The 27,642-nt window shown below is 39.2% G+C and overlaps 1 protein-coding gene across 5 annotated transcripts in view; it reads right to left on the bottom strand.

Moving 5' to 3' along the window:
• MYRIP (myosin VIIA and Rab interacting protein) overlaps positions 1-27,642 on the bottom strand; it is a 217,278-nt gene that overhangs the window by 110,272 nt on the left and 79,364 nt on the right. For all 5 annotated transcript variants that reach the window (XM_071804849.1, XM_065832886.2, XM_071804844.1 and 2 more), the window contains one exon: positions 6,109-6,330. In XM_071804849.1, the coding sequence (XP_071660950.1) occupies positions 6,109-6,330 (222 nt within the window). The remainder of the gene's footprint in view (positions 1-6,108; positions 6,331-27,642) is intronic.

Raw genomic sequence — 27,642 nt, 5'->3', positions numbered from 1 at the left:
TGGAAGTGGCAATGTCAGCACTGGCTGGAGCAAATGACTGATTTCTGTTCTTTGTCAAAGCTTGATGACTGCAAAAATCTAGCAGAAGAAAAACTGAAGACTCAGCAAACGCTGAAATATTCAAATATCAAGGCAATTAGCAATATTTGATAACTGATAATTAAAAAATGTTCAATGGTATGTCTACATGAAAGTGCACTCTGCTACACTTAAAGGCTACCTTAAGAGTGTTAACCACAGCACGACTTTTTGCTTTCTTACATGCATTTAGTGATGGGAATAAAGTAACAGGCACAATAAGATTTAACAAGTGAAATGTGACTTTTCCTCTTAAAAATAATTTTTTATAGTTGCCATTTAATAGAGAACAGAAAAATAAACTATAATGCAATGATATATGAAGATACTCTGACTTGACCCAAAAATCGAACATCTGATCTAGATAAGAAGTTGTGAAAAGCTCTGCTTACACAAGTTTTTTCTAGCCAAAATAAAAATCAGTAGATTTAGTTTTGAAATTTCACTTTTTTTCCAAGAGGACTTTCATGGGTACTAATTCGATGTTGTTTAAAAGAAAGTTTAACAGGTTTTTCAAATTAACATGCTTTGAAAAACATTTCCCAAACAATGTTATGCTAAGAAGATATTAGAAACCCAACCCAGAGGGGGAAAACGTGAATCAGAAACTGGACTCTGTCAGGCAAGTGAACATACAGTTGTCCTGAAGAGGACGAGGAAAGGTTGATTCTCACTGGAGCTGAGGGATGTCCCAAATCCAGCAGATGGTAGAATGCTGCCACATGAGCTTGAAGGGGGACACTGAGGTTGCTGAAATGCCTGGGCAGCAAACATTTCCTCCTGAATGTTACAGTTCAGTTTGATTGAAAAGCTGAAGCACAGTGTCTTGCATTCCAGCTAACGTTAATACAGAATAGAGCTGAAATGCTCTCGCTTCTCAGAAATCCATAAAGACCTAGCTTGTAGACCCTCTGCAGGGGATCAGAGAAACACCAAAATTGTCACCCCAAAACAGGCAGCAGCACCAACTGGAGAGAAAAAGAGTGTGGGATAATCAGAGGGGTTTATTAGATTCCAAAACTGCCCAGACATGCAGAGTTTATTATAATCATCGGTCCCAACTGTTGCTTCAATTTACTCCTAAGTCTTCTGCAGGAGAGAGCTGTCAGAAAGATAAACCTCATCCCCTCTGCCAACCAAAAAAACTCCATCACAACACACAGGGATGAACGCTCTACTTAGACCATGTATGTCCAGGAACAACTTTTTCAACTTGCAAGCATGTGAAAATGTCAAACCATTGGTGAGGCAGTATGAAAGGGAAGAATCACTTCATTCTTCAACAAAAAAGATGGCAGATTAAACATCTGATACATTTCAAAAATAGGAATAGTAATACTAGTGATACCAAGAATTAGTTGGAGTGGACATGCTCTAGGCAGGATCACTGTATTAATAAGGGATGTATAAATATGACATTATAGTGAAAAATGAGGAAAGGTACAAGCATTATTGAGTCAAACATCCAGGAGTCAGAATGATAGGCTGTTTTTTAACATAACTTTTTTTTTCCTGCTTTCTTGGAGGAAAATCTAGTCTTGCAATCCTTTACTACTTCACATATTTGTAAATTTGAAGCCTCTAATCACATACTGCCATCTCTTGTTCTGCCTTGTTTGACTACCACAAACCCTACATCTTCCTTGACTGCCACCAACCCAATGCAGGGGCTGTGATGGCCCATAGCCCTTCAACTGCAGAGCGCCTGAAGTCCCAGCTACAAAACTGATGAAAGAGAAATTCTTCCCTAAACTCTGCTGAATACTTAAGATTTCCTATCTCAGCTACTGTAAGGAGTGATGTTCTCACTTGCCACATAAGTGTCCACACTTGAAGAATCCTGTGTATTTTTTATTAGCTTTCAATCTTTCACCTTCACCGAAGTCCATCACTCTTTACAAAATTGAAAGGCTAAATAAATTCAATCTATAATTTGTATGCTGTTTATTATGTGGAAAAACTGTGTTATATCCTTTCGCATTCCCCTCCTTCCAGTTCAGAAGTCCCAATATTTTTGCACACTATTTCCATAATATTTATTCCTACTAGGGAAAATGTTTGATAACTTCTCTTACTACGATTTCCTGATGGTAGGTGGAGTTAAACACAGACAAGCATTTACATATTAACATTTATAATATGGCTGTGATATTCTATCCTCATTCACAAGAATCCAAGCACTCATAATAGTTTTCTGTCCTACCACAACACACAAAGCAAAGGCTTTAACCATGCTGACTGTAGCAAAACTTCTGTAATAACAGTATATTAATAATACTTTGCACTTCACAGCCATGGCATTTAACTTCTCTACCACTGACCTGCAACAGCTCAGCATCGTTAAATCCATTCTGCACATGGGGAAATATGAGACAAGGAAACCTCCCCAAGGTCACTTGACAATCAGGTGAACAGCTAAAACTGCAATCTGGAACTCCTAAAACACAGATTAGTCTTCCAGGCACTAAGCCACACACTCACTTCTAAGTCTACTTAAGCTAGATTGCCTAATTAGCACTTGTGTAATATTTAGCCATTTTAATAGACCTCTTTTTCCTACTCTCCTCTTCAATTCCATTTTTAGATACTTTTCTGTAAGTGCAGCATTGCAGGCTGCTGTGTGTTATGCAAGTACAGCTTTATTCTGTCTAGCAGAATTGAAATTCTTCCCAGTGCATACTTCAGAAATAATTAAGACAGATCAAGATAGCAAAAAACCCAGCAAAGATCAACCTGCCAAAGCAACCAGTTTGCACATTTCTCCCTTTCCTCCTCCAGCTAGGGAGCAACTGAATAAACCAAAGAATGTTCCTGGCTCTTATGCAAAATCCAAGCTCTTGCCTTCCTCTACATGGATACTGCAAGCAAAAGGATATGGTGTCTGTGAGCCACTGTGATGTTCAAGTATGATAAAGAGAAGAAGATCAAGATATAGGATAGCATTGGCAGAAGGAGGAAGAAGAAAACTGGAATGTAGCAGCAAGCATTTTTGGAAGGAATTGCATCAATTTCTTCAAGTACATACATCTGAGGAAGATAATTTTCACTGCCATTTGCTTCGAATTAGTAAATCCCTTCAGTACAATATGAGTGGGATTATTCAGAGGGCTTTTTAAAACACAGAACAAGACCCATATGGGTCCAGTGAAGACAACATGCACATGTCAGAGATAAAACTTTACCTTTTCTGCTATGCCACACAGCAAGTGAACGTTCCTATCTAATTCTATCTCAGAAGGAAAACCACATTTCCCAGCACTTACATGACAATGTCACAGCTTCCAAGTTTTCTAGGAGTTCTCTCTAGTGTCAGACAAGGACCTCAGAAGGCAGAAATACACAACTCAACAAAAGCATACACAAAGCTCCAGGCTGCAGCTCAGGCAGGCTACCTAAAGATACTTCAGCTTCCTTTTACCAGATGGTTCAGCCTGCTTGAGAGCAAAACAAGATTGCTAAGCAGCACTGTACCTTCATTAGCTTTCCACAACTGAGGCCTGAAACCAAATGTTTTGTTACAGCTGAATCCATCAACAAACAAATACAAGGTTCAGTTATTAACTAGGACTAATTCTTTTCCCTAAGTACCATTCCAAGGTTTTACCAGATTTTGGTGGTGTGTGGTGTTTTTTATTCCCACCTATAGAAACTGTAAAGGGTTTTACACTAAAACTTGCATCAGCTAAGCAGAAGAGATGTATCCTTTAGCAGGCTAAAGTCACATTTATCGTCAACTTTACCATATTTCCACAAAAACAGGCTCTTTTCTGCTGACATTAAAGCACATTACAGCGAATGGGCCCTCCAAACAAAACCATCTGAAATATAAAGAACATATTCTGACATATTCTAAATATACACTAGAAATAAACCTCAAGATTATTCGAGCACTGCGGTAGAGCACAGCTAGAGAGCACAAACATCATTATAGGAAGTCTGAACTGTATGGGTTTGTATTTTTCCAGTTCGACCGAACTTTCTGCACAGCAGAGAATTACAACATTAACTCTTGTATAATTAAGCAAAAACATATAGGGAGGGAGTGGAAAAAAGGACCACCTGAAAATGCAGTCCTCTCTAAGATATTTCTAGCTCACTATCTGTTGTGCAGTATGACGTGCAAACAAGTAGCAGCTAAACAGAGAACCACCTCCACTACTTGTGCTATCTTATTAAAGGAAAAAATAAAAGACATTAGAAGATGAGACCACAGTTCATGGTCCATCTCAGGGATAAGTTACTGAGAAAGGGACAGGAACTCACAAACTGTGGCGTTTCCCCCCGTGTATTTCCCTGGAAGAAATACTGACCGATTGTTAAAAACAGATTAAAAAAAACCCACTCCCTACACTCCCCTACAGAGATCTGTAAGTTGCACAGTCCAATCAATAAACCAGAGCATAAAATTATTAGAAGCACTGTTAGTTAATTTAGCCACTGAAAAATAACTCAAGCTGTGTCTGAGGTCTTATAAATAGAGAAAATATTTATAACTGAGTTACAGGTGGGTGACTCTGAGGGCTCCACAGAATTGTGGGAAAAGCAAGGTCAGAAATAGCACTTTTATAATACCGCTACAGATTTTTTTCTTCTGTAATTGAATTATTTTGAGACTTTTTTTTTGGAGTCAGCAAAAACTATCTTAAGTGCATTTCATCAGCATCCACAAACCTGGCTGCCTGTTCCGCTGCCCATATGGGTGAACTCAGGAGAAGTGGAAGAAAGCGGTGTAACATGAAATGGTTGAATGACTAAAGTAGAAACAAGCACTGGCTCCACAGCTCTCTGTGTTGCTGGAAAAGACACTGTCATTCTGCCTCCTCACTAGGGGAAAGGGTGTGTATGCAGGTTTTCTAAGGTAAAAGGCACAGAAGGAGCAGGTCCTCTGGAGAATACACCCTCCTCCTGGTTCAAGGGCTGGAATTTAGAAACACGACATCATCTATCTGGGATCCCTATGATTTAAAGACCCTGTGTCAAAGGGCACACACTTCATTCACAGATACTATGTGAAAGCTTAAATTTCAAGCGAGTGTTGATGGGAAACAAGTGGGAGCAATTAGTCTCCAGTGAGTACAGGAATATCATAAAGCACTGGAAAGGGACTCGGCTCTTGTCTTCATCCTGTGTTCTCCACTAAAGGGACAGATGAAGAATAAACAGCCACCTTTGTCACATTTGCTCAGCTGCTTTAGCCACCCATGTTCAAAATTAAACTATGAGGACCTGAGTTATTTCATTCACCCTTCTTGTGTGAACAAAAAGGCCTTGGCCAGTGCTATGTTACCACAGCTAAGGCTGCTTTTGGAATCTGGCCTGCGATGCAGACAAGAAGGACTACCACAGTCACAGTCCAAGGAACAGACCCTTTGCATCTGTAACATGTTTGCTTGAATTTGCTTTTTCTCGTGATATCTTTAAGTGTTGTGGCTCCATTAGCCTCAAAAGGGTGAGATAGTAAATCCTTGATAACCTCTGCAAATAGAAGTTTGGCAGCATTTTCGTAACAAATGTTAAGAATTATAACAGGTTGCACTGCTATTTTGTCTGGTTATTTGCCAAAGTAAGCCCAAAGCATTTCCACCCCATAAGCTGGCATTTAGAAAAGCACTCCAAAACACAGTCACAGCTGGATGATCTATTCACCAATATTCTTTCTTCCACTCCCCACCCATCAGCGGGATTTGCTGCAAAATTATTAACTGCCTTACCACCATCTGTGCTCAGGTTCCCTTAGTAACCCAGGCATTTCAGGAGATCCCAGCCCCGCTCAAGCCAAGTCCAATTACTGCTTGCTGATTCATCAGTCCAGCTAAGCAAATCTGGGAAATGCAACAGGTAACCAAGCACTCTTGGAACAAATTAACCTCTACAAAAAACAGGCACGTCAAACCTCAGGAACAAATCAACCCCTACATAAATAGGTAATTTGTGTCCTATCCCACCAGTGCTAACTACTGACAAACACAGGGAAAAGCTCAGGTCAGGCCACAGTTGCTTTACACAGGTGGCTGAACAATAGGCCCATACCTTGCTTGCTGGCAGACACTGCAAATCCAAGCCTTCTCCTTCTTCTGGTAAGAACTGCAGCTCTTGCAGATGTTGTACTTGCAGACTTGGCACTGTCGCTTGCTGTTGATAAGAAATGTGAATGGGGAACAGCAGCGAATACAGCAATGCTCGTTGAACTTCTGCTGCTTGGAAAGGATGCTGCACTTGTTACCCTCTTCATCCAGCTTCTGCTTCATTTCACTGGAAGAAAAAGCAAAAGAACAAAAATATAAACAAGATATCAATAAGAAATCTCTTCTTTGCCTTTCTCCTCTTTCCACATCTTCATGTTACACTCTTCAAGTAACTTCTGCGGGTGTGAAATAAATGTCAGAAATGGATGTTCTACATCCAGAATAGAGAAGCAAAAACTCCTGTATTTCTTACGATCACTTATGGCTGATTCATTTAAACTCTATAAGTCACGAGCCAGGGCAAATAATCTCCCTTCACTCAGCTCCAGCAAGACAAACCCTCAGGAGGTCCAGGCTGCTGCTCCAGGTACTCCAGCTGTGCAAAGCCATACTGTTATATGAGAATTCAAGGCTGCTTTCAGAACACTTTACAAATCAGTCTGTGAAAGTCAAAAGGTTTGGTGCATGGTAATAAAAAAACCTACTGAGCAACAGTTTTGAAAACAAAAATGTTACAGTTGCTTTATTCGGACCCATGGTGTCATAGTACTCATAACTGCTCCAGTTTGTTAAGGAAGGTTAACCACATACTTCATTTCTGAGAGATTTGGATGTTTTACTAGTTCAGAACAATACCGAGCCAACTGTTCCTGAAAGTGTTTGTAGACCCCCTAAAGTTTTTTGTATTCCAGCAAAAGAGCTCATTTATTAAAGTAAAAAATATAAATTGTATGTGTGTGGTATTCAGTAATTTGCTATCTCCCATTTTACGGTGATTTTGATATTTTACAGATTAGGCAATATATTCCATTATATGAATAATAAAAACCATCCAGAAGGAACAGTTGTGCAAGTTGACAAGTCTGCAAACTCATCACACAGTTTCTGGTATGTACAACTACAATACACATTAAGAGGAAAAAAAAAAAGGACTTATGACAAACATCTTAAATCAGAGCTTATAGAACAGTGTGCACATACATATATCAATTATTTCAATTTCTCAGAATTAGTGATGGCTACCTTATTATTTCCAGTTGCTGGTAAGAACCACTTATAAGACCAGAGTAACGCAAGAGTTAAAACAAAATTTAAAGGTATCACAGGAGACTAAGCTGCAGGAAGACAGAGATATGACATGCTGACTTAGACTTCAATTAATGCTTAAATATCTTGCTATAGGAAAAAAAGAATACACTTACTGCATACTTACTCAGGAACTAGACCAAGATCATCTATAAGCATCATAATGAGCCAAGCGTGGAATGTCAGAAGACTTATTTTACTGGCCTATACATCTTATTTGCCCTTTCTGCCTCAGATGTATAACTCAAAAGAAAAACAGCCTATTTTATGAAAGTCTGACAGGTCAATTCTAAACCTCAAGACTAAAAGGCAGTTAAGATAGTGATCTACAGCATATAGTTTTTGAACTTTCACATACATCATATTTAACCACATTCCAGATACACACCTTTTACAAATTTAAAACTTCAAAACAATGTCTGTTTCTGCTGTTTGTCCCCTGTACAAAGGTTTGGCTTTCTCAGACCAGCTGCTCAAACTCAAGTAAATATTCTTTGGAGTTTCAAGCAAATAATCCTTCTTTATGATCTTTGTCCAGATGGCAAAACTTACTTGTTTTTCAACATTTGTAGAGAATGCTAAAGGCGAAAAAGGTACAAGATTATCATGTAAGAGAGGAAATGTCTGAATTAGGCAAGTCAAACTGGCTTCCTCGTGTAAACTGACAGAACTATCCCACAGATTAAATGGGGTGTTTAGACTAGTTTGTCTTACCCCCTTTCCTCCCTCCTGCCATGGTAGCACATGGACAATATTTCTAAGGGAACAGAGGATATGAGTTGTTCCTCACACCACTCCTCCATCGACAGCACGCATCCTGCTCCACAGCAATGGAGTGAGACAGAGCAATGCTTGACCACCATCAGCAAATTTGCTGATGACACCAAGTTGGGGGGCAGTGTTGACCTGCTGGAAGGCAGGAGGGCTCTGCAAAGAGATCTGGATAGACTGGAAAAATGGGCTGATTCCAATGGGATGAAGTTCAACAAGGCCAAGTGCCGGGTCCTGCACTTTGGCCACAACAACCCCCTTCAGCGCTACAGGCTGGGCACAGAGTGGCTGGAGAGCAGCCAGACAGAAAGGGACCTGGGGGTACTGATTGACAGCAAGCTCAACATGAGCCAACAGTGTGCCCAGGTGGCCAAGAAGGCCAATGGTATCCTGGCCTGTATCAAAAATAGTGTGGTCAGCAGGACAAGGGAAGTGATCCTTCCCCTGTACTCTGCATTGGTGAGGCCACACCTGGAGTATTGTGTTCAGTTCTGGGCCCCTCAGTTCAGGAAAGATATTGAGGTGCTGGAGCGGGTCCAGAGAAGAGCAACAAGACTGGTGAAGGGACTTGAGCACATGACCTATGGTGAGAGGCTGAGGGAGCTGGGGTTGTTCAGCCTGGAGAAGAGGAGGCTTAGAGGTGACCTCATCACTCTCTATAACTACCTGAAGGGAAGTTATAGTCAGGTGGGAACTGGTCTCTTCTCCCAGGCAGTTAGCAATAGGACAAGGGGACATGGGCTTAAACTCTGCCAGGGGAAGTTTAGGCTGGATATTAGGAAGAAGTTCTTTACGGAAAGAGTGATCAGGCATTGGAATGGCCTGCCTAGGGAGGTGGTGGACTCACCGTCCCTGGAGGTTTTTAAACTGAGATTGGACATGGCTCTTAGTGCCATGATCTAGTAAATGGGCTGAAGTTGGACCAAGGGTTGGACTTGATGATCTCTGAGGTCTTTTCCAACCTAGCCAATTCTGTGATTCTGTGATTCTGTGATTCTGCACAGGAGGTCAGGCAGGAACGCTGGGTCCCAAGGGAGAAGACAGAGAAGGTGAGGGCTATACGATACAAGGAACTGATTTCTGGCAAGGAAAAAAAGTGTCAGCAGCCCAAGATGCTGCCATCGTTGCTTCAGGCTGGAGACCTCAGGCAGCAGATGCTGGCCTCCCCGTAAGATGAGAACACTAAGGAATCAGAGTCAGGAGGAGCAGTAAAATAAGAGACTTTTGTCCTCATGCAGCTCTATTATCTTCCAGAATTAGTAACACTGATATTGGGTAGTATCAGCCTGCACACTCAACATCGGCATGCTCACTGGCATTTTGAACCCTCATTAGGGCTTTTATGCATGACAGCAAAATAAACCACAGAAGAAAAGCCACCTATTACAGCACAACAATAATGTTTGCACAATATAAAAACAGGCAGTTCATAACAGAGCTAATAAAGCCAGATAACTAGAAAAGGCTGAGCACACGCTGAAGCCTTTTCAACAGTACCAGCATTAATTACATCTCTCTCCTCTATCTGGCTGCCAATATTCATTACAGTAGTAGAACCTTAATATCATTAAGGCATCTGCCTCACTATTAAATAGGACTAAAATTGGCCAACAGATTCAAAAGTCAATGGGATAGGGTTGGACAGGCTGGCAGAGAGAGAGCATGACAGAAAAAGCCTCATTTCCACAGGAAACCAGGCAGAAAAGAAAGCAATGCACATCCCTCTGACGGCTGTAACAAATTAAGGCCCTGCCTGCCAAAGGCTATTCTAGTTTCTATCAGGAGTCAAATGGCAAAAGGCACTGTCAGCTGAAGCCGAAAGGCTAGTCTCCATACTCTTTCCTGGGAAATGAAAACATGGATTTCCTATGAAGTGCTACACAACACTGGTAGGCAACAAAATATGCCTGGTTTGAGGAAAATTCAGCCTCTAGTTCACTCTCAGCAATTCTGAGAAAACCTCAGTTGCACATGACTTCAGCTGCCTGACTACGGACAGGTGAGCAGGATGATTAATGTGAGCTCAAGCTCAATACACCAAGATGGTTTGCGGCCCTAGAACTCAGAAGGTACAAGTTGAAGTCTCCAACCTTACCTTCATACGGCTTAGCGCAAGGAGATGTAACCATGGTCCAAAGAAAGGGCTATAGCCAACAACACTGATCCTGCCAAGCAGTGAAACTTACTTCCAAAAGGATGACAGTGACCTGCGCAGGAGCTTTTTCTAAGAGGCAGGTTGAACCACATGGCCATGGCAAACGTCCCCCTCTACTCCCTGTGCAACACCATTTTCCTCAACAAAGCACAGATGAGGGTGATGGGACAGACATGTACACTTACTTTCCTCAGTATTACTTCCCCAAGGAGGGAAAGCAATGTATTTATAGGTATATGTATAATATGCGTGCAAATAAAACAAGCAACAAAAAAAGACTGCACAAAGAATTTCCCTTTTGGGGAAAGAATGGAAGAGCAGGAACCACAAATGACAGAATTTATTCACATCACTTAAGTCATAACTGACGGTAATCAGTTATTATTGTTATGCGTAACATAGTAATAAGGATCTGCAAAGATGAGAACTTCTGTTATTTGAATGAATCTAAGATTGGATTTGATTTTCTTTTTCAAGTGGCTGCATTTCACCGATTGCCTATAAATACAAAAGCAGCAAAGAATACTCAACAGATACCAAACACGTCTGTCACCAAGCCTAATTCTGTCAAAGAATGTTTTATTGAAATGTAAGCTCCAAAAATATACAGATGCATATTTAAATTTTTCCAGAGGCTTGTATTAATCAATCTGTAACAGTTTGCATAAGAAATATGTAAATAATTTCAGTCAGCATTCTGGGTAGTAGACTCCTAGTATGTAATCCTGCACAAAGGCAGGTCAAGAATACTTTCTACCATAATACTTTGGGTGTAGGTTTTGCTATTACATTCTGAGGGTGATTGGATGTCTCTCCCTTTTCACCCACTATATCTTTTGTTGCCTTTTTAAAAAAAAAAAAAAAATTTCAATAGCTTTCATTGTCATAGTTTATTTTTTTCAGTGTCTTAGACTAGTTTAAGTGAACTTGCAAGAAATATAGTATTCTGTTTTGTTGATCTGTACAGTGGTTTACAAGTGATACGGTAGGTTAGGTATCATATTATGCTGAAGACAGGTACTGCACTGAGGTGGTGGCTCTGAAGGGAAGTTTCCTTTTCTGTTGCCAGCACAAGTACTATCAATCAGTGTCTCTCATCAGCTGGAAATGACTGACATGTCATGACTGACAAATGAAATCAATAATATACTGGTTTTATTTTAAATTTGTTCTTATCACTTTGTAAACCTGTAAATTGTCAAGAGACATTGCATCTAACCCCATTTTCTTTTGTCATATTGGATATCACAGGAGCACAGACTGTGCAACGCATTTAACTGACAGGCTTTGAAATCTTCTGCGGGCAAATGCAGCAGTGACGGAGAAGCGGGTCTTGAAATACTAGGTAGATACATGGGAGAGCTCTGGGGACACTGGAAACCTCCACAGCAAAGCTGAAATAACCTCTTCCAAGAAGCAGTGCTGTGAGGGGTCTTCTTTGCCCTCCCATTCTAATACTGCCACATGGAATGTGGGAAAATTAATCTGGGTTTTAATGTACTTTTTTCCTCACTCTTTTCATCTGCCTTCCTATCTCAGAGACCACTCTGCAGCCAAGTAGGTTGTTCTGAGGTGAAATACTTTACCACTATTGGGGACAAGTGCTTCTGCTGCAGGTGCAGGAACTTCTGGTTAAATCCTGGGTTTAGCTGATCCATTAAGAAGGGCCAAAAGTTGTGCTTCTATGTTAGACATCAGCCACATAATAAGCTAAAAAGTTTTCTCCCTTTCTCACTATTACATCCATACTGAACCACTGATCACAACTATCTGAGCCTACACGTCCAGCCAGTTTTCATATACTTCATAATTTCACCTCTATACACCATTGCCCCACAATGTGACTATAAAATTGTAAGCTTTATTATTTTTGTTAGCATTTTGTGACACCTTCCTTTTAGATTACACCCACAATATTTCATGTTGCACTACCCCATCAAACATCCTAACAACCTAGCAATACATTTTTATAGTTTTACCACCCTTCTTATATGCCTTCTCTGATTTTTTCCTTCCCACATTTGATAGTGATTTATAGTTATATAAACATTCGCTTCATTCCCCTCTATCTCATTTCTTCTCAACACATGTCATTTTGCTCTCCCTGGAGTATATTTCTCACTGCCTGTCTGGTATCTTTCCATTACTAATAAGTCAATGTTTCTTGGCTCTTTTTAATCTAGTTACAGTATAATTTTATTTTACCTCTCAATGTCCTTTCCAAGTAATTTCCAGAAATACTCAAGAAGTCTATAGAATTGTGCTGAATCAACAGCATTGTTAACTACTTACCACAAGTAGTTTATTTGACCTGATGAAAACTACAGCCTTAAAGTTTTCTATTCCCTACCATCTACTTAGGGTTATCCTACATATCAAGCAGAGTGTAGTCCTAGACGTCTCTCTAATGTGTTATTTCTGTACCAGACAGTCTCTATTCACCACTTTGCAGCTGAGAATAGTGAATTTTGTCACATAATTAATCCTGTCTTTTTTTTTCTCCTTGCTGTATCAAGCAGAAAAATAGTTCAACAGAATTTTCAGGTGCATCTAATTTTAAAGGGATGAAAACTGCATTCCTGGCCATATTGACCAATTTCCTCTGAGTTTTTCATTTTGTATTCATAATCAGTACAGGAAAGCAAAGTATTAATAAAATTCTGTTAACACTTGTAGCATTTATCTGCACTCCTCCCATTTGTCACACTCAGTGCCTCTCCCCATGCTTCTCTCACCAGATAATTTCATGTTTTTCTTATCAGGTCATGATTTTCAGTACAAGGTCATCCTACTGTTAATCTTTTTTTATCCCTTTTGGTCATACCTGAAGAATGATAAATACAGACAAATATTCTGAAAATAAAGTATTGTTCAATTCAATCCAAAAATATCTAGTGAAAGTATTTTTTAAATGTGCATAACTCTTTCATCATACTTAAATGCAATACATTCTTTCCATCACTGGTGGCATCAGTGAATCAAACTTTCTCGGGAATTCAATTTTACGCCCATATCAACTTGAAAACGTTTTCTTTAAGAATAGAAACACTCCTACTACATTAAACAGTTCTCCCTTCACAGTGCCATGTGGCTTGACCTTAGAAAACACAATTCATAGCCTGGCTAGTGTACAGCAGGAGAGCAACTGAGATATGAGCTCTGAAAACCTCTGAAGGATTCACTATGAGTCATCCTTCCCTCTTCCGTGTTGGACTTCCAGCAACACAGCCCTACAGAGGTTCGCACTAGAATCAGTGTTGTTGCTGAATTATTATTATTTACTTCTCTTATCGTAAGAAAATGAAGGGAGTCTTCCTTGACCCTTCCTACAGAACACACAGCAGAACAAACAAGAGCAGACAGCAGAATAAAGAGCAGAACTTGCTAAGGAAGCCAGTTTCACAGCGCGACAAGTCACCGTGTCAGAGGACTGTGTGCGTGTTGTTAGTTAAAAACAGCACAAAGACATCTATCCCACTTTGCATACAGATGAGAGTAGTAATGCTTCATACATGAGAACCTTCTGCCTGATAAGGTTGGCTTTCAAAATATGCCTGTCATGAGCATTGCAGCTCCCAGCCAGGTGGGACGGGAATGCTGGGAGAGACATTTCCTCCACAAGCATGGGGAGTTCAACACAGACAAATCTGCACCGTGTCCTCCCACGCCATTGTCCACCAAGTATTTTGCCCCTTTCCGAGACAACCACAGGTGCCCTAATGTGCCACAAGAAGAAAGCCATGGTAACAGGAGGTTGTTTCAGGTGAAACATTTACGCAGTCCTAGGAGCACAGCAGAGGAGAAGGAGAAGGAGAAGGAGAAGGAGAAGGAGAAGGAGAAGGAGAAGGAGAAGGAGAAGGAGAAGGAGAAGGAGAAGGAGAAGGAGAAGGAGAAGGAGAAGGAGAAGGAGAAGGAGAAGGAGAAGGAGAAGGAGAAGGAGAAGGAGAAGGAGAAGGAGAAGGAGAAGGAGAAGGAGGAGACCTCAAAGCAAGAAGTTCCCACTAACTTGGTTTTGGAATTTATTCCTTGTCAACTGCACGTCTTAACTTTGTACTTTGACCGGCTCTGCATGTACATAGTTCCTAAAGTCCACTTGCCTAGTTCAGTTCCTCTTCATGCTGCTCACGCTCCTAACATGCAGTAAATACTGTTCCTAGAAATTCTACGTAGAGTCTGCAATTCAAGTAGCTTTGAAATTGCAAGCCCCGCAATTCCTAACAATAGACATAATACAGCTCAAGAAACAGCAGCTTCATACTTTTAGTCAATTTAAGTTTGTAAATAATTATCTTTTTAAAGTATAGAAATTGTTTTCAATATCCATGTACATTTTGTTTCTTTTAAAGACAAAGACTTATAAGCTTAAAATTACCACATATCTCTATTGTACACAAGACAGTGTTTTGGCAGACAAAAATCTGTTTTCACAGAATGCATTTGATATTTAACATGATATGTTACCTCACTGTGTTTTATATCAACAATATTAACACCTTCTGGAAGCAGTATCGTGTCACTTATTACAGATCAGACAAATGCTTGTAAAAGGGCAGGAAAACATCAACAGCACCTCCAGCACCCTGTTCAACACACATACTTAAGGTAGTCCTTTAAAAGGTATTGGCATATGCTATTGCCATAGTAACACCAATATTTAACAAACATCGTACAATCTTAATTTAACACTGTTACAATACTTCAGATACCTCCCAAAGTTCATGTTCTTAACTTAATCCAAAAGCTTTTTATTGTGAGAATGTTCTGCAAACTTAATAACATACTGATATTTTAACATCTAAAGCAATATACTGCAATGCAATGACAGGACATCAGTGAGCAACCACAAAAAAAAAAAAAGTTAATAATTTGGATTTATTTAGAAAATAATGGTTTTTACTTTACACCTGCACCACTTACAGTCACAGCTATTTATGTTTACTCTGTGTATGTGTGTGAGAACGCATGCTTTCACATACAGATAAACTGCTTCATTCAACAGGCTGGGAATGTCACCCACCTAGTATCCTCCATACCCTGTCCCCATTATAGCACTGTCCTTGAAAAGGCAATTTGGCTACAAAAGAGGAAACACAGCTAAGTTACCAGGCCAGTGGGATATTAAGGAATTAGTGAGAAATTGAAGTCCTCTTGTGCAGATGCTCCCACAGCTCAATGTATCCCAGTAATTTTTCCTCAGTCCTTGACAGTATGCCTCACCAGGACATATAAGGCTATATACAGTGAACTTTCCCAGAAATGATGCAGGGGAATGTCAGAAACCTGTATCTTTTGCTCTTCCTCTAGGCCCATGTGTGCTCTCTGCTTCTTCTCAATTAACTATCTATCAATCTGAAGTACAGCGAATGTACTTCAGCAGGATGTTTTTGGTGAATGGTAAAATAATTGAGATAACCCAGATGCTTTTGAAAATTGAAGTTCATCTAATCCAACAACTAGCATTCACAAATCTTTGCAGAAAGATGATGAGGCGTTAAATATTTGGAAAAGACAGAATGGTTCTTCAATGTTCTCCGTCATTTTTAAAATTATGTGGTTTGAATTTTTAAAGTGTCAAGTTTTGTTCTGACTTTTTCCTAATAAAAGAGTTGCAAATACTATTATTCAGTTCTGGTGTGCATACTGCCATTCAGGTATCTGATGCCTTTCTTCTCTCCATCATGCATTTTCTCTCACAGTCAGATCCCAGACTTGGTTCATGTACTTTGTGCAGACCCTCCAGCCATGTCTGAATTCACGGATAATTCAGCACACCAAGAGCAGCTCAGCAGACTGAACTGGATGGTGCTGAGGGCCTATACCTACACAGTATGTGGTTCACCAGTTTTGCTTCAGGGAAGTCAGTCTAATTCCCTGAACCAAATATTCCCATTTTGCACCCATCTGAGCCTGTCTCAAGGCGTGATTCATTGGTTCAGAGATGTGTCTGTTCAATGGAGGGAGTTTAAAACCAAACAGGGCACATTTGGCGAGCACCTGGCGATGAGCTTTGGGTTATTTTCTTCCAGAAGGAAGCTAGCTTGTGCACACCAAAACTAACCTGTGATGTAAACCGTGGTGTGATAAGCGAGGATGAGAAGGTTTGCTCCAAAACTCTGCTACTGTTCTAAACTGACATGCTAACATAAATGCAGTCATACACAACTAGGGGAGGGAGTCTCTCTCAACACAGGTACCTGGAGTAGGTAATTTTTCATTAACAGGTTTATAACATCATTGCCTACCCAGTTTGAAAAAACAATTTGATATCTGCAATATGCATAGCCATGGCTCACATGCAGCTAAGTTCTACATGTTTCTACATCTGCCTTGCTGATAATTAACAGAGATGCATGATTCTGATATATAAAGATATATAAGAAGCAAGAAGTACTTTCTGATTTCTTTCTCTCTTAGGAAAAAAGCAAACCACAAATCACAGTGATGCGTAAGACTTGTGCATGGGTTTTTGATAACATTATCTGAAACAGCATTAGAGTACCAAAGACCTGCTTGATATGTTTCAAGGCATATCCTGGATTACTATACTTACCATTTGCCTTTATAAAGTACTACCAATAGAATCCTAATTTGCACACGTAAGTTTGAAATAGTTTTGAACGTAACTGATTTAATTCTCCATAGCACTGTGTCAGTTCATGCCAGTGTCACTCCACAAATCTCATCACCACTGTAGTACAGTAAGAGAGATGAGATAATGGAACAAGGAGCCAAAAGCTACACCTTTTGTAGCTACAGCCTGAAATGTTACCAGAAGATGGTCAGTAGTAGAAAACGTGTACAGAATAACCTAGGGATTCTCTCAGGAAAAAAACAAGAGAGTAATTTTCTCAGGCTTTTCTGCTACCTTGCAGATTCTGCACTCCAGTCAAGTCGTCCTACCCTCACCATGCTTCTAAATGAAACCAAAGCTCCACCAACGCATTTACCTCTATGGCAAATGAAGCCTGGATTTACCTTCTGGGCTCAGCTGTTGGATCGACAGCCTGTGAGCGGAGTTCTGCCTGCAGATAGTCCCCTCCTGAACCCCCCCTCTGTAGAGTTGCACTGACGGACCTGAATTACAGACCAAAACAGCTTCTGATGTGTGACTCCCAGTGATTTAAATACAGCAAAAGAAGACTAGTTGGTTGAAAGGCAACAATTTATTCTCAAAACTAAACATTCATTGTCAAGAAAATAAGATAATATGAAACACTTAACTTTCCAAATAACCAGAATACAAAAGCATTGGTATCTCCATAAAAGCAGGACTACAAAACTCACATAATTAAGTGGTCACAAGGGAATATCTCTGTAGCTGAAATATCTGTTGATTTATAACAAATAATGAAATGTATTTAATTAAACTTGAAGTGGAGGAAGCTCCTCTATTGGGAATCATAATATAATTCCTATTAATTAAATGACTAAAAAAAAATCTAGCACTGACAAAATAAATTTCTTTTTTAATAGATGAATTGCTCATTTTAATTTATAAATTTAGTCTTTTCATATATTTGCAACTAAGGAGTGATTAAGTTGATACTCAGAGGGTAAGACAAATACGACTGGAGACTTCCTTCAAAACAGTTCTAAAAAACAAGTATTTAACCAAAATTTTACTGCTTAGAAAAGGGAAAATGCAGAACTACATTTTCCATAAATATTCTCTAACTGTGGAAGTGCTTTGCACTTTTCAAGTGCATGTCTCCATCTCAACAGCCAGATTTGGGTGCAGAAGGTCAAAGCTTAGCAAAGCACATTTTCCTGCACAATCTTGTGTTAAACAAAGGGGAAGAAAGGAAGCCTCTTTTATTAAAAAGTTATCATTATGGCAGGTAGTGCAACACCCAGTGACATAATACAGACTCGTCCCATGATGTGCTGGAGTAAGGGCACTTGCATTTTGGTTTCAAGTTGGATGCGTACAAGGATGCTGTCTTCATGTTCCATTACAGCACCAGAACAGAGTAAATACTCTTCCCCTCCAGCTCTATAAACACTTTATTTTTTTTCCCCCATTCCTTTCCACAGAAAGCTAAGCAATCACAATTCATTTTTTGTTTGTCCATTGGCTTCTATTGTGCACCACACTTTTTACACTTTTATGTATTTTCTGGCTACAGCACAAACATCCTGAAAAAGATGCAAGTTAAAGTCAATTTACAAAATATGACACAGAGAGTCAAAGGCAGACCACAAGAATCCAAAGTCAAGGAGTCATCCCCATCAGCAGGGGTGAAAGAAGCATGCAATCAAGAGTTTGTAGTTGGTGAACCAGCAGCCACTTATATTCATGCAAGAGTAAGAAAAACACAGGCAAACACTGAGATAGCAAGATGATGGTTTTCTTCACATATAGGGCTACACAATTTTTTACCCAATTCTGTATTATGCTCCTAGACATCTTTCAAACCACGGTTCTAGGCCAAAGGTGCAAATTTCAGTTACTACAGCAGTATGCATAAGTCAGACATAAAAAGGAAGTATTTTAGCACTTACAGCAAAACACAAAAATCCCCGACAAATCTTGATAGACAGCCAAGTATTTTTACTGGGAAAAACAATTGCACAAATTCTTGCCTAAAGCAAAAGGCTGATTATATGTAACACTTCCGAGAGCTCTAAAACACAAACTCGAATGCACCAATACTTATAATCAAGGGCTCTCTCCTTGAGCACAAAAGCAAAAAGCTTTAGAGGAATTCAGTACACTGGTTATACCTATGTAACTACAAAAGCAGAGAGAACAAAGGTTCAGATTACAATGAACAGTTTATAAATCCAAGCAAAGCTTTACTTCAAAAAACAGAGAGGCTTGAGAAGAGCTGTTGATTTATTAAACAACAACAAACAAAACAACAAAACACACACACACAAAACCCAAACAAACAACACCACTCCCAAAAACAAACAAACAAACAAACTCACCCACATTATTTGAAATCAGAAAGCAATTGAAGAAAAGCATGTATCTTTCTGCTGCGTCGGCAAAGGACACACAGGCTGTAAAACACACAATGATGGAGAAAGCCATTTCATCTAAAATATTTCCCCCTTGCAAGGAATACTGAAGTTACAAAGATTCCCTTGATTGCAGTTCAGTTCATTTTCTGAACAGTGCCACCACAGCATCTGTGTCCACAAAGTACCAAAACCATTCTACGCGTACCATTAAGCTTCCCAGCTCACTTAGAAAGCTGCATCTGTCTTTAAGTTTGCAGAAATAGCAGCTCAGATCTCAAAGCTTCTGTTCTAGCACGGGAGGTTACAAAGACCAGACATTGTGTTTACCATGTGATCAACTCCAGCACCTAAACTTATGTGAAGAAGATACACTACCAAATAAGTTACTCTACAAAGCTTTCTACTTTCCCATCTCCCACCCTTCTGCAGATTTTTTTCAGAGCTCTCCTAATTTCTTTTCATCTTCCATTTCATCAACGATGAAAAAGGTATCTTCTGCCAACTGAAAATCTCCATGAGGGCCATAGACAGCTTTCAAAAAGAAACAGAGATCATTATTTCCTCAGTGTTATTTGCCTGCTGAGAGAGATCAATGGAGACAGATATCTGCTAAAGAGCCTTTGTAGAAATTCACAGGCTGTGTGGATTGGTCTCTCAAGATTCAGCATCCCTAAATGCAGAAGGGAAATGCAGTTTTACAACACTTTGATGCACATGTATGCCTAGTCATGTAGAAAAAGAAATTAGTATTTCAGGAGTAAAATACTAGCTTACCTGACAACAGACCACTGTACAAGGCCAGGACTCTCAAAATATGCCATCTAATGATGCCCAAGAGAGAGTATCTTGTATCTGATGCGTAGTTTTCATCAGCAAACTCTGATATTACTAGTTCTGGGGTAACATTTGGATGAGAAACTCAGAGATACCCTGCTGAGCTTAATGGATTTAAAATAAGGGAACAATGCTACATTTGTAATAGAGTATGAAGTAAAGAGGAATTAAGTAATAAAAAGAAGGGTTCACACTATGGGAACATTGAGAACTGCTCTTCCTCTAATACCAGTGAAATCTTATCTCCAGAAGTTTTCATAGCCAGAATCACCAGAAATTCTGATCCTAATCAATAAATTGCTGAAAATGAGAAATGAGCCTAACTTGCCCTCAAAACATGCACTTGAGTCTAAACAACCTGGTACTTCTAGTCCGACTACACAAACCACAGGCCAGAGAGCCCAAAAGACTTCAGGCTGCTGGGAGCTTTGTTTTACATGATGATGTATAATAGGGAAGTAGATTAATGAAGCAGAGTTTTATCAAGCCCTTAGTTAGGATACAATTAGATTACAGCCACTAGAGCATCTTGTCGTGCATGTACACATAAACCACCATGATTTGGGGGAGCATGACCACACATACAGGACATTAGGCACTGCCTGTGAAACTATCCCTAGGAACCCAGAAGAACAGCTGGCTGACTTGTTCATGTTCAGCACTGTGATGCTGCAGCCCCTTACGATGAGCACCTAAGTCAGCTTTAGGTAAAAAGTAAGCCACATCCCTGACTTAAATAGATTCTTGAACACCAAAAGCAGCAAGACATGATACAGAAATAAAAAGGATGCATAGGTGGAAGGAAGTTTTTAAGGTTGTAAGAGATGTCATGAAAATAATTACAGAGGCCCAAGCTGTGAGGCAAACCACAGTCCTTCACCTAAAGTAGTTTGGCTTAAAAGTACAACAAACAGGTCAGTGATCTGCAGCATGCGTGTGCATCAAATGCTACAAAAAGGAAAATCTCCAACATCAGTGGGCTTACATACGCACTTTGCTTCTGCAATACGTCAACAGGTTATTGACGTTGTCAAAAGGTACCTTGCAGTCCTGAAAAGAGCAATGTTCTCAATGACAAACAAATGCTTTGAAAGCTGAATACAACTCCAGGAAGGATGCAAGGATGCGAGGATGCGGTAGATGCAGATGTATCCTAGGGTAGCTAAGTGCCTTGTAAACAAACAACACACAAACTCTGCTGCCTCAAATGAAGCAGGGACACTTTAGAAGAAAAAGGGATGAATCATTGACCTCACCATTACTACTCCTGCATGAATTTAAAGGCTCACATGGGACAGACTGCCATCAGTTGCACGCAGCAGCTGGACAACATATAGACTAAGCTGAAATAGCTCTCAATAAATAAATAATTATAGTGAAACTGTAAAAGCAAGCAGCAGTTTCAGAGATTTGCTGGTTGTACAGTGTCCAGCTAAACCCCAGAAAACAAGCAAGCAAAGCAACAAAAACCCCCTACTATCATCATTAGGTTTGGTCACCTGCACTCTCTGTTCAGGATGAGTTTTTCAAAATTATGTTCTGAATATTTTCAACCTGGGTAGGTCTAAAAGAAAAAGCTCAACAAAATACAAATATTCACCTCTTACTGGAGTGTTATTTTCTTCATTAATATTAAAATTACCAATTATTATTCAAATCCTTGTTATTTACTCATTACCATATCCACATGTCAAGATGAATACTTAAAGGTGTACAGACAAGTGAATTTCAAATCATACCTTTATACGTATTACATGTAACTTGAGCTGCATGATTAAGATCAGATTTTTGGCTCCTTAGCTATGGTACACAGAATGAAAAGTGCTTTAAAGGAGCTTGTTTTTCAGTCATGGCTTAGCCCTTCTTGAAAACCAGGTCCCTTAGATTTCTCTCTCTGGATACCTCAAATTTGAGATATCCAAAAATCACAAGTCAAGTAGAACTTCTTATCTTGTATTGTTAATCAGTAAAATAGCAGCTTTTATCACACCCCATTCAAATGGGTTGTATTCAACACACTATATTTTACCCAGGATATCTGCACCTTTTTCTAACTTAAACGAAAGCGTACTACAAATATCCAAGTAAAACAAAATGCTGCATTGAAGTCAACAATTTTCTTTAAAATGCCTGTGCTGTGAGTAGCTGAGAAGTTTCTTCAGCATCTTTTCAAGAGTCTTCAATGACTTCAACTTCTCCAAAATCCTTAATGCTAAAATATTTATTTATAACAGGGTAGAAATCCCCAGATTTATTATTTAATCAGAAGAACATAAAGGGAAGTTTGTAGAAGATCAAAGAAATACAGATGCAGTAAGAAAAGCAGTAACCTTCATAAATTGGATAAACATTCTGAAATATGCATATGCTACATTTGTGTGTATCCAATTATAACCAAAATCCCAACCAATCCCCTGAGAGCATCCAAGTATTTTATCTAAAGAAGCTTTATGTTCTGTTCAGCAGAGCATAAGTGACTCAGATTTTGACTTCCTGGTTTACCATCCCCAAAAAAGAAAAAAATTGCTAAAACCAAAAACATGTCATCTGCATTTAATTAGGGCCCAGTTCTCACATCTAAGATTGATAGGGGCTTTGCCCTTTGCTGAAATAAGACCATAATTCAACCCATTTACCATAACCCCCAACACTGTGGTGTGAAAGCAGGTGACCTGAGTCGTGTCAGCACCTGCTCCAGTACCTTAACATTACACAGTACATTAGACACGCCAAACACAACAGAATCTGCTACTGGGAAGAAAGAGAAGAAGAGTAATGGTTTTTTATTTTAATTAGCAGGCTGTGTTATTTCTAAGATATCTCTGGCATCTTAGTGGCAATTATCTTGGTAGGTACTGCTCTGTCAAGCCATTGAAAGTGTTTTTTTCACGTTAATTACGTAAGTCAGAAGCTAGAGCTATATAAGTTCCCTTCAAGTCAGTGCAAATACTACCCTCCAGCACAAAGGGATATTTTTCTCCAGTTTGGACATGTGTTCATATTAAAACACATTATTAAAGATTCAACATTTTACTCAGGATACTCTTCCCAGAGCTCCAGCATTTCTACTTGATTAACTGCCTTGCAGTTAATTTTACTTTCTTTCATTGCCCTGCATGATTGCAGGTCATCAGCTAACAGTATATATGCCGTTACACTGCTAAGAAAAACAACTTCACCCCCAATCCCACCCCAAAAATCCCCACACAGCCTATTTATAACAGTACAAAAGCAAGTGTCCAAACCAAGCTTCGCTCTTCGTTTCAGTGACAGGACCAAATCACAGCCAAGGTCCAAATCTTCCTTTAAAACCAGATATTTGGCTAAATAACCTTTTAGTCCCCTATAACTTTTCATTACAGAACCTTGATTTAGCAAGGAGAGGCAGGAGCAATGTGTTGTCACTCAGAGGAACGGTCCTTCCACCGGATATGACGTGAGTAACAATTTCATACCAATACATCACCATTCTCGGAAATATTCCCCTGAGAGGTCAGGGGTGCACTGTGCCTTCCCAAAGGCCGAGACATGCAGCCACCTTCTCTCTCCGCTCACAAGAACAAGTGGCAGTCAAAGGGAGAAGTGGCTTTAACTGTTATTTCTCCATATTATGGCTACTTGCTATTGCTCCTCTTCCCTCTGCTTCCCCTTCCTGCTGTTCTACCTTCTGCTGATGCTGCAATCCATCCTGCAACGGCTACAAGCACCGACAATACACACCACTGGCCTCGTGTGGGGCTTTGTGCTGGCGCATCCAGAAGGGATGTAGTGGCAACTGATGCATTGCTGGGAGCATAAATATCACTTTGGAAATGCGTGCCCACCAACATTTACTCCACCTTACATTAGGCCAAACTACACAGCAACAATTCCCATTTCATCTCACGTTTGCAGTTGTTGCTAACAGAAAAGGAACCATGAAAGCATCATTACAGTATTGCCCTCTGGAAATTAATTTCACCATTGCAAAATGCTCATTCACTCAAATGTGGCTCCACACATATTGCCTCTGTTACATTTTTCACCCCTATTAATTTTAAATCCGATTTCTAACAATTTCACATCATTAAGAAGTCTCAAAATTCTGGCTTGTTTCTTTTATTTTTTAGAAGAGAAATTAATTTTGGACTCCCCAAACCTGATAATTCAATATTCTTTTTAGATTTCCAATGTTCTTTTCCAGAAAAAAAAGCTCAACCTGAATTAATTAAAGATCATCTGCCTCCCTTAAGACTTACCATCAGTCTTCTGAGTATCAGTGCATTGCTCTTTATCGACTCCATAGCACCTGGTATTGTTAATTGTCTGCCAGAAACCAAAGAAATCATCATCATATTGCAAAGGTGTCAGATTCCCTAGCATAACTATTTATTGTATATTAAAAAAAATAACCAATATGCTTCTGCAATAAACCATACATCTTTTCCATGCCATCCCAAACCCATTCTTTTAATGCAGGTAACATACAGACTACTTAATGTACATTGTGCTCTTGCTGCTGTTATTCAGTAATGCCACAATTTTCCTCTTCCTCTGGTTGTCTAAATGGCTCTCAGAATTAGGATTTTCACACATGACAAGCTTGAGCGACTTTCAAACTTCTTCAAACTGAATTTTTCTGACTTATTTTTCATGAACTGTTTAAACAACAGCTTTCAACTTAATTCAACAGCTTCTTCATTCAGCCTTCACTTAAAAACCCAGTCTCAGTATTTCATTTCACCCGTTTTATTCTTTTGAAATGCACACAATCAAGACCTGCCATCAGTATTACAATGGTTTGTCAAGGTTGCATCTTAGGTTGTCTGTAACAGATTTTGAAGCTTGCACATACCATTATTCTCCCTCATTCTGATCAGGGTACCTGCCCTGCCTGTTCTTTGCATTGCTTCCTTTTTTGTTTCCTTTTATTTTTTTTCTCCTTTATTTTTTTTTTCCTTCCATGTTTCAGTTGAATCACTAACAATTGTGAAGTGACAGACTTCAGCCTTGGAAAGTAAACTCCAAGATGGACTACGGTCCATAGAACTTGGGTTATATGTCTGACCAGATGTGCAGGAGTTACTGGAACAAAAAAGGTTTATTTGTACTACACTCCCTGCTCCTGTCTGTAGAAACAGTCTTACTCTTTAAAGAGTGAGAGTAAATACTGCACTGAGGAGTTGTAATGGGAAATTTTGTTGCTCGTCTGTTTGTTTGAATGTTGTTTGTTAAATCTGAACCTCAGTATTATTTGTAAAATTAATTCCCTGGCCTAACCATGCAAAAATAATTGTATTTATTTCAGTAAATTTCATGATGATACATTTGGTATCAAAAGGAACTGCAAGGGTACTTAATTCTATACCACGTAATATCTTCTGCGCTTTCACTGTGTCCTCTCTTGTCTCTTCTGTAAGGCAAACTCTTCCATGTTTCTTTTAACAAGAAAGCTGCTAATGAAAGCTCACGTAATTCTATATAAGCTCCTTTTCTGATCAGAAGCAATGACTATTTTAGGCAAGAAGGCACCTTCAATTTGCACAGTGGAATTACGAGACTATCGGTCTTACCTTCCACCATAATCCTTGCATCCCCCCAGTACTTTGCACGGGTACAGCTTTCACTGAGGCATCTTCCTAACTGACTCTTTCCCATGAGTTTTCAAACTCTGTACAGCACACCCAGCTGGGTTCCTCTACCCAGGTGGCATTGCCCAGCATTTGTCCAAGTGTGTGTGGGCAAACAGAACAAAAAATCCAAATCCAGTCAGATCTTGAAATAAAACCTTTACCTACATCGTTGCAAAGATCTTTGTCTTCACCTGATCTAAATCCTTCTGCTGCTTCTGAACATCTTGCCATTCATTTCCAAACCATTGTTTAATAAGCTAAAGAAAGTCCTTTGAAATGAAGCCCCACATGCCTCTAGCCAAAGTGGAAAATTCACTGTTTGTTCCTACTCCTAAAGTTCGGCTGCAGTTTCTATTCTATAGCAACTCTTTATTTCTAACCTCCTGATAACATAATGAGATTTTCTTCATTTTCTTTTATGGGAATTTTTAAGAAGCTTTTGGAAATAAAAAGAAACTAGTCGTATGGAGTTAGGCAGAGTGTATAGCAAAATGAGACAAGAAACTTACTCTGGCACCCAGAGATTTAACAGAAACTATACGTTATGCTTACTGTTTTATAAATATTTTAACAAGCACTAATGGATTTATTGAAATCAGAACACAATTCTGCATTTCATTAATAATACAATCCTCTGGAGCACTGGTTTTGTTCTTTCTTCATTTGCTAAATGGAGATGACAACATTTACCCAACTCCTCTGTAAGACACCATCACATCTACAAGTGAAAAGTGCTAAGAGATATACATAATTGATGCCTTTCATTGTTTTCTCTGTTGCTAGAAATAATGTCTTTACAAATTTAACAACATACTTTAAAGGTAAAGCAATTCCAAATCTATTATCACTTCTCATTCTATCAATTAATGGATAACATAACTAATAGTTAAAAGCTTTTCATTACCTTAACAAAGCAATGGCATTCAAATACACTTCAAAACATAAAAAATATACCTGAAACACTGCAGCTTGTAGAAAATCAGTTGAATTCCATAACACATCAAAATGTTTTCCTAGAAATTATGGTGAGATTATCTTCTGAGCCATGAACAACCACAACATGTGTTTTTATTCAAATTATTCACACATGCCTAAGAAAATTTTATCTCCCTTAAAAATCAAATGTTAACTTTTCCCATGCACGTTGAAGCTTCTACATGATAAAATGTTGCCATTGAAACTATTTTTAAAGCTCTCTTTAAAATACTAAGGCTTCATTTTGTGGCTCTATGTAGCCCTAAATAAATAATTTTCTACTTACATAAACTCCTGTTTGTGAACCAGTCATGAACCCTTTCAACCTTTAGAAAGCAAAACCAGCTATCCATGTTTGAATAAAGAATCAGGATAAAAATGCTTTAATAGTCTTCAAAAATGGCTGAAATTACCTTCCAAATGTAACAACAACATAAATCGCATAAACTGGCCTCCAATTTTTCAGGCGGGTGCACAGTAAGAAGGATTTTACATCTTTGCAAAACCCTGCTGAAGTCTGTGAAAAGCTCCAGCTGAATCCAAGAGTCTTCCAGGTGAGGCTGAGCCTGAGACACAAAGGCTCATACTAAAATGCAACACTGCTTAATGTACCCTGATTTTATTAACAACACTTTCTATGGTAGATTGCATTCTCCCTACCAGAACATTTACAAGGACCTTACAGGTGGCAGGTATGTTTGTTGCTTTTCTTAAAACTAAGAAAATAAAACATTATTTCTTTTTAGAATAAAAGGTCTCACACATTATTGGATCAAAATGTGATTTCAATACTCAGTGGAACAAGCTCCCTCAATATGTAAAGAAGAACAAAGAGAGAACAATCATCTCAAACTACAGCAATACAGACACTGGGTACATAGCTTTGGAAGCAGAATGGTTCAAGCACAACTTAGCTTTCCTACTAGTAGTGAAGACCATTAAAAAACATGGAAATCACAAACTTTAGGTAACACCTAAA

Source organism: Patagioenas fasciata, chromosome 2 (genome assembly GCF_037038585.1).
Source record: "Patagioenas fasciata isolate bPatFas1 chromosome 2, bPatFas1.hap1, whole genome shotgun sequence".
Classification (NCBI taxonomy): Eukaryota; Metazoa; Chordata; class Aves; order Columbiformes; family Columbidae; genus Patagioenas; species Patagioenas fasciata.
This window is presented reverse-complemented; position numbering and strand designations above follow the sequence as displayed.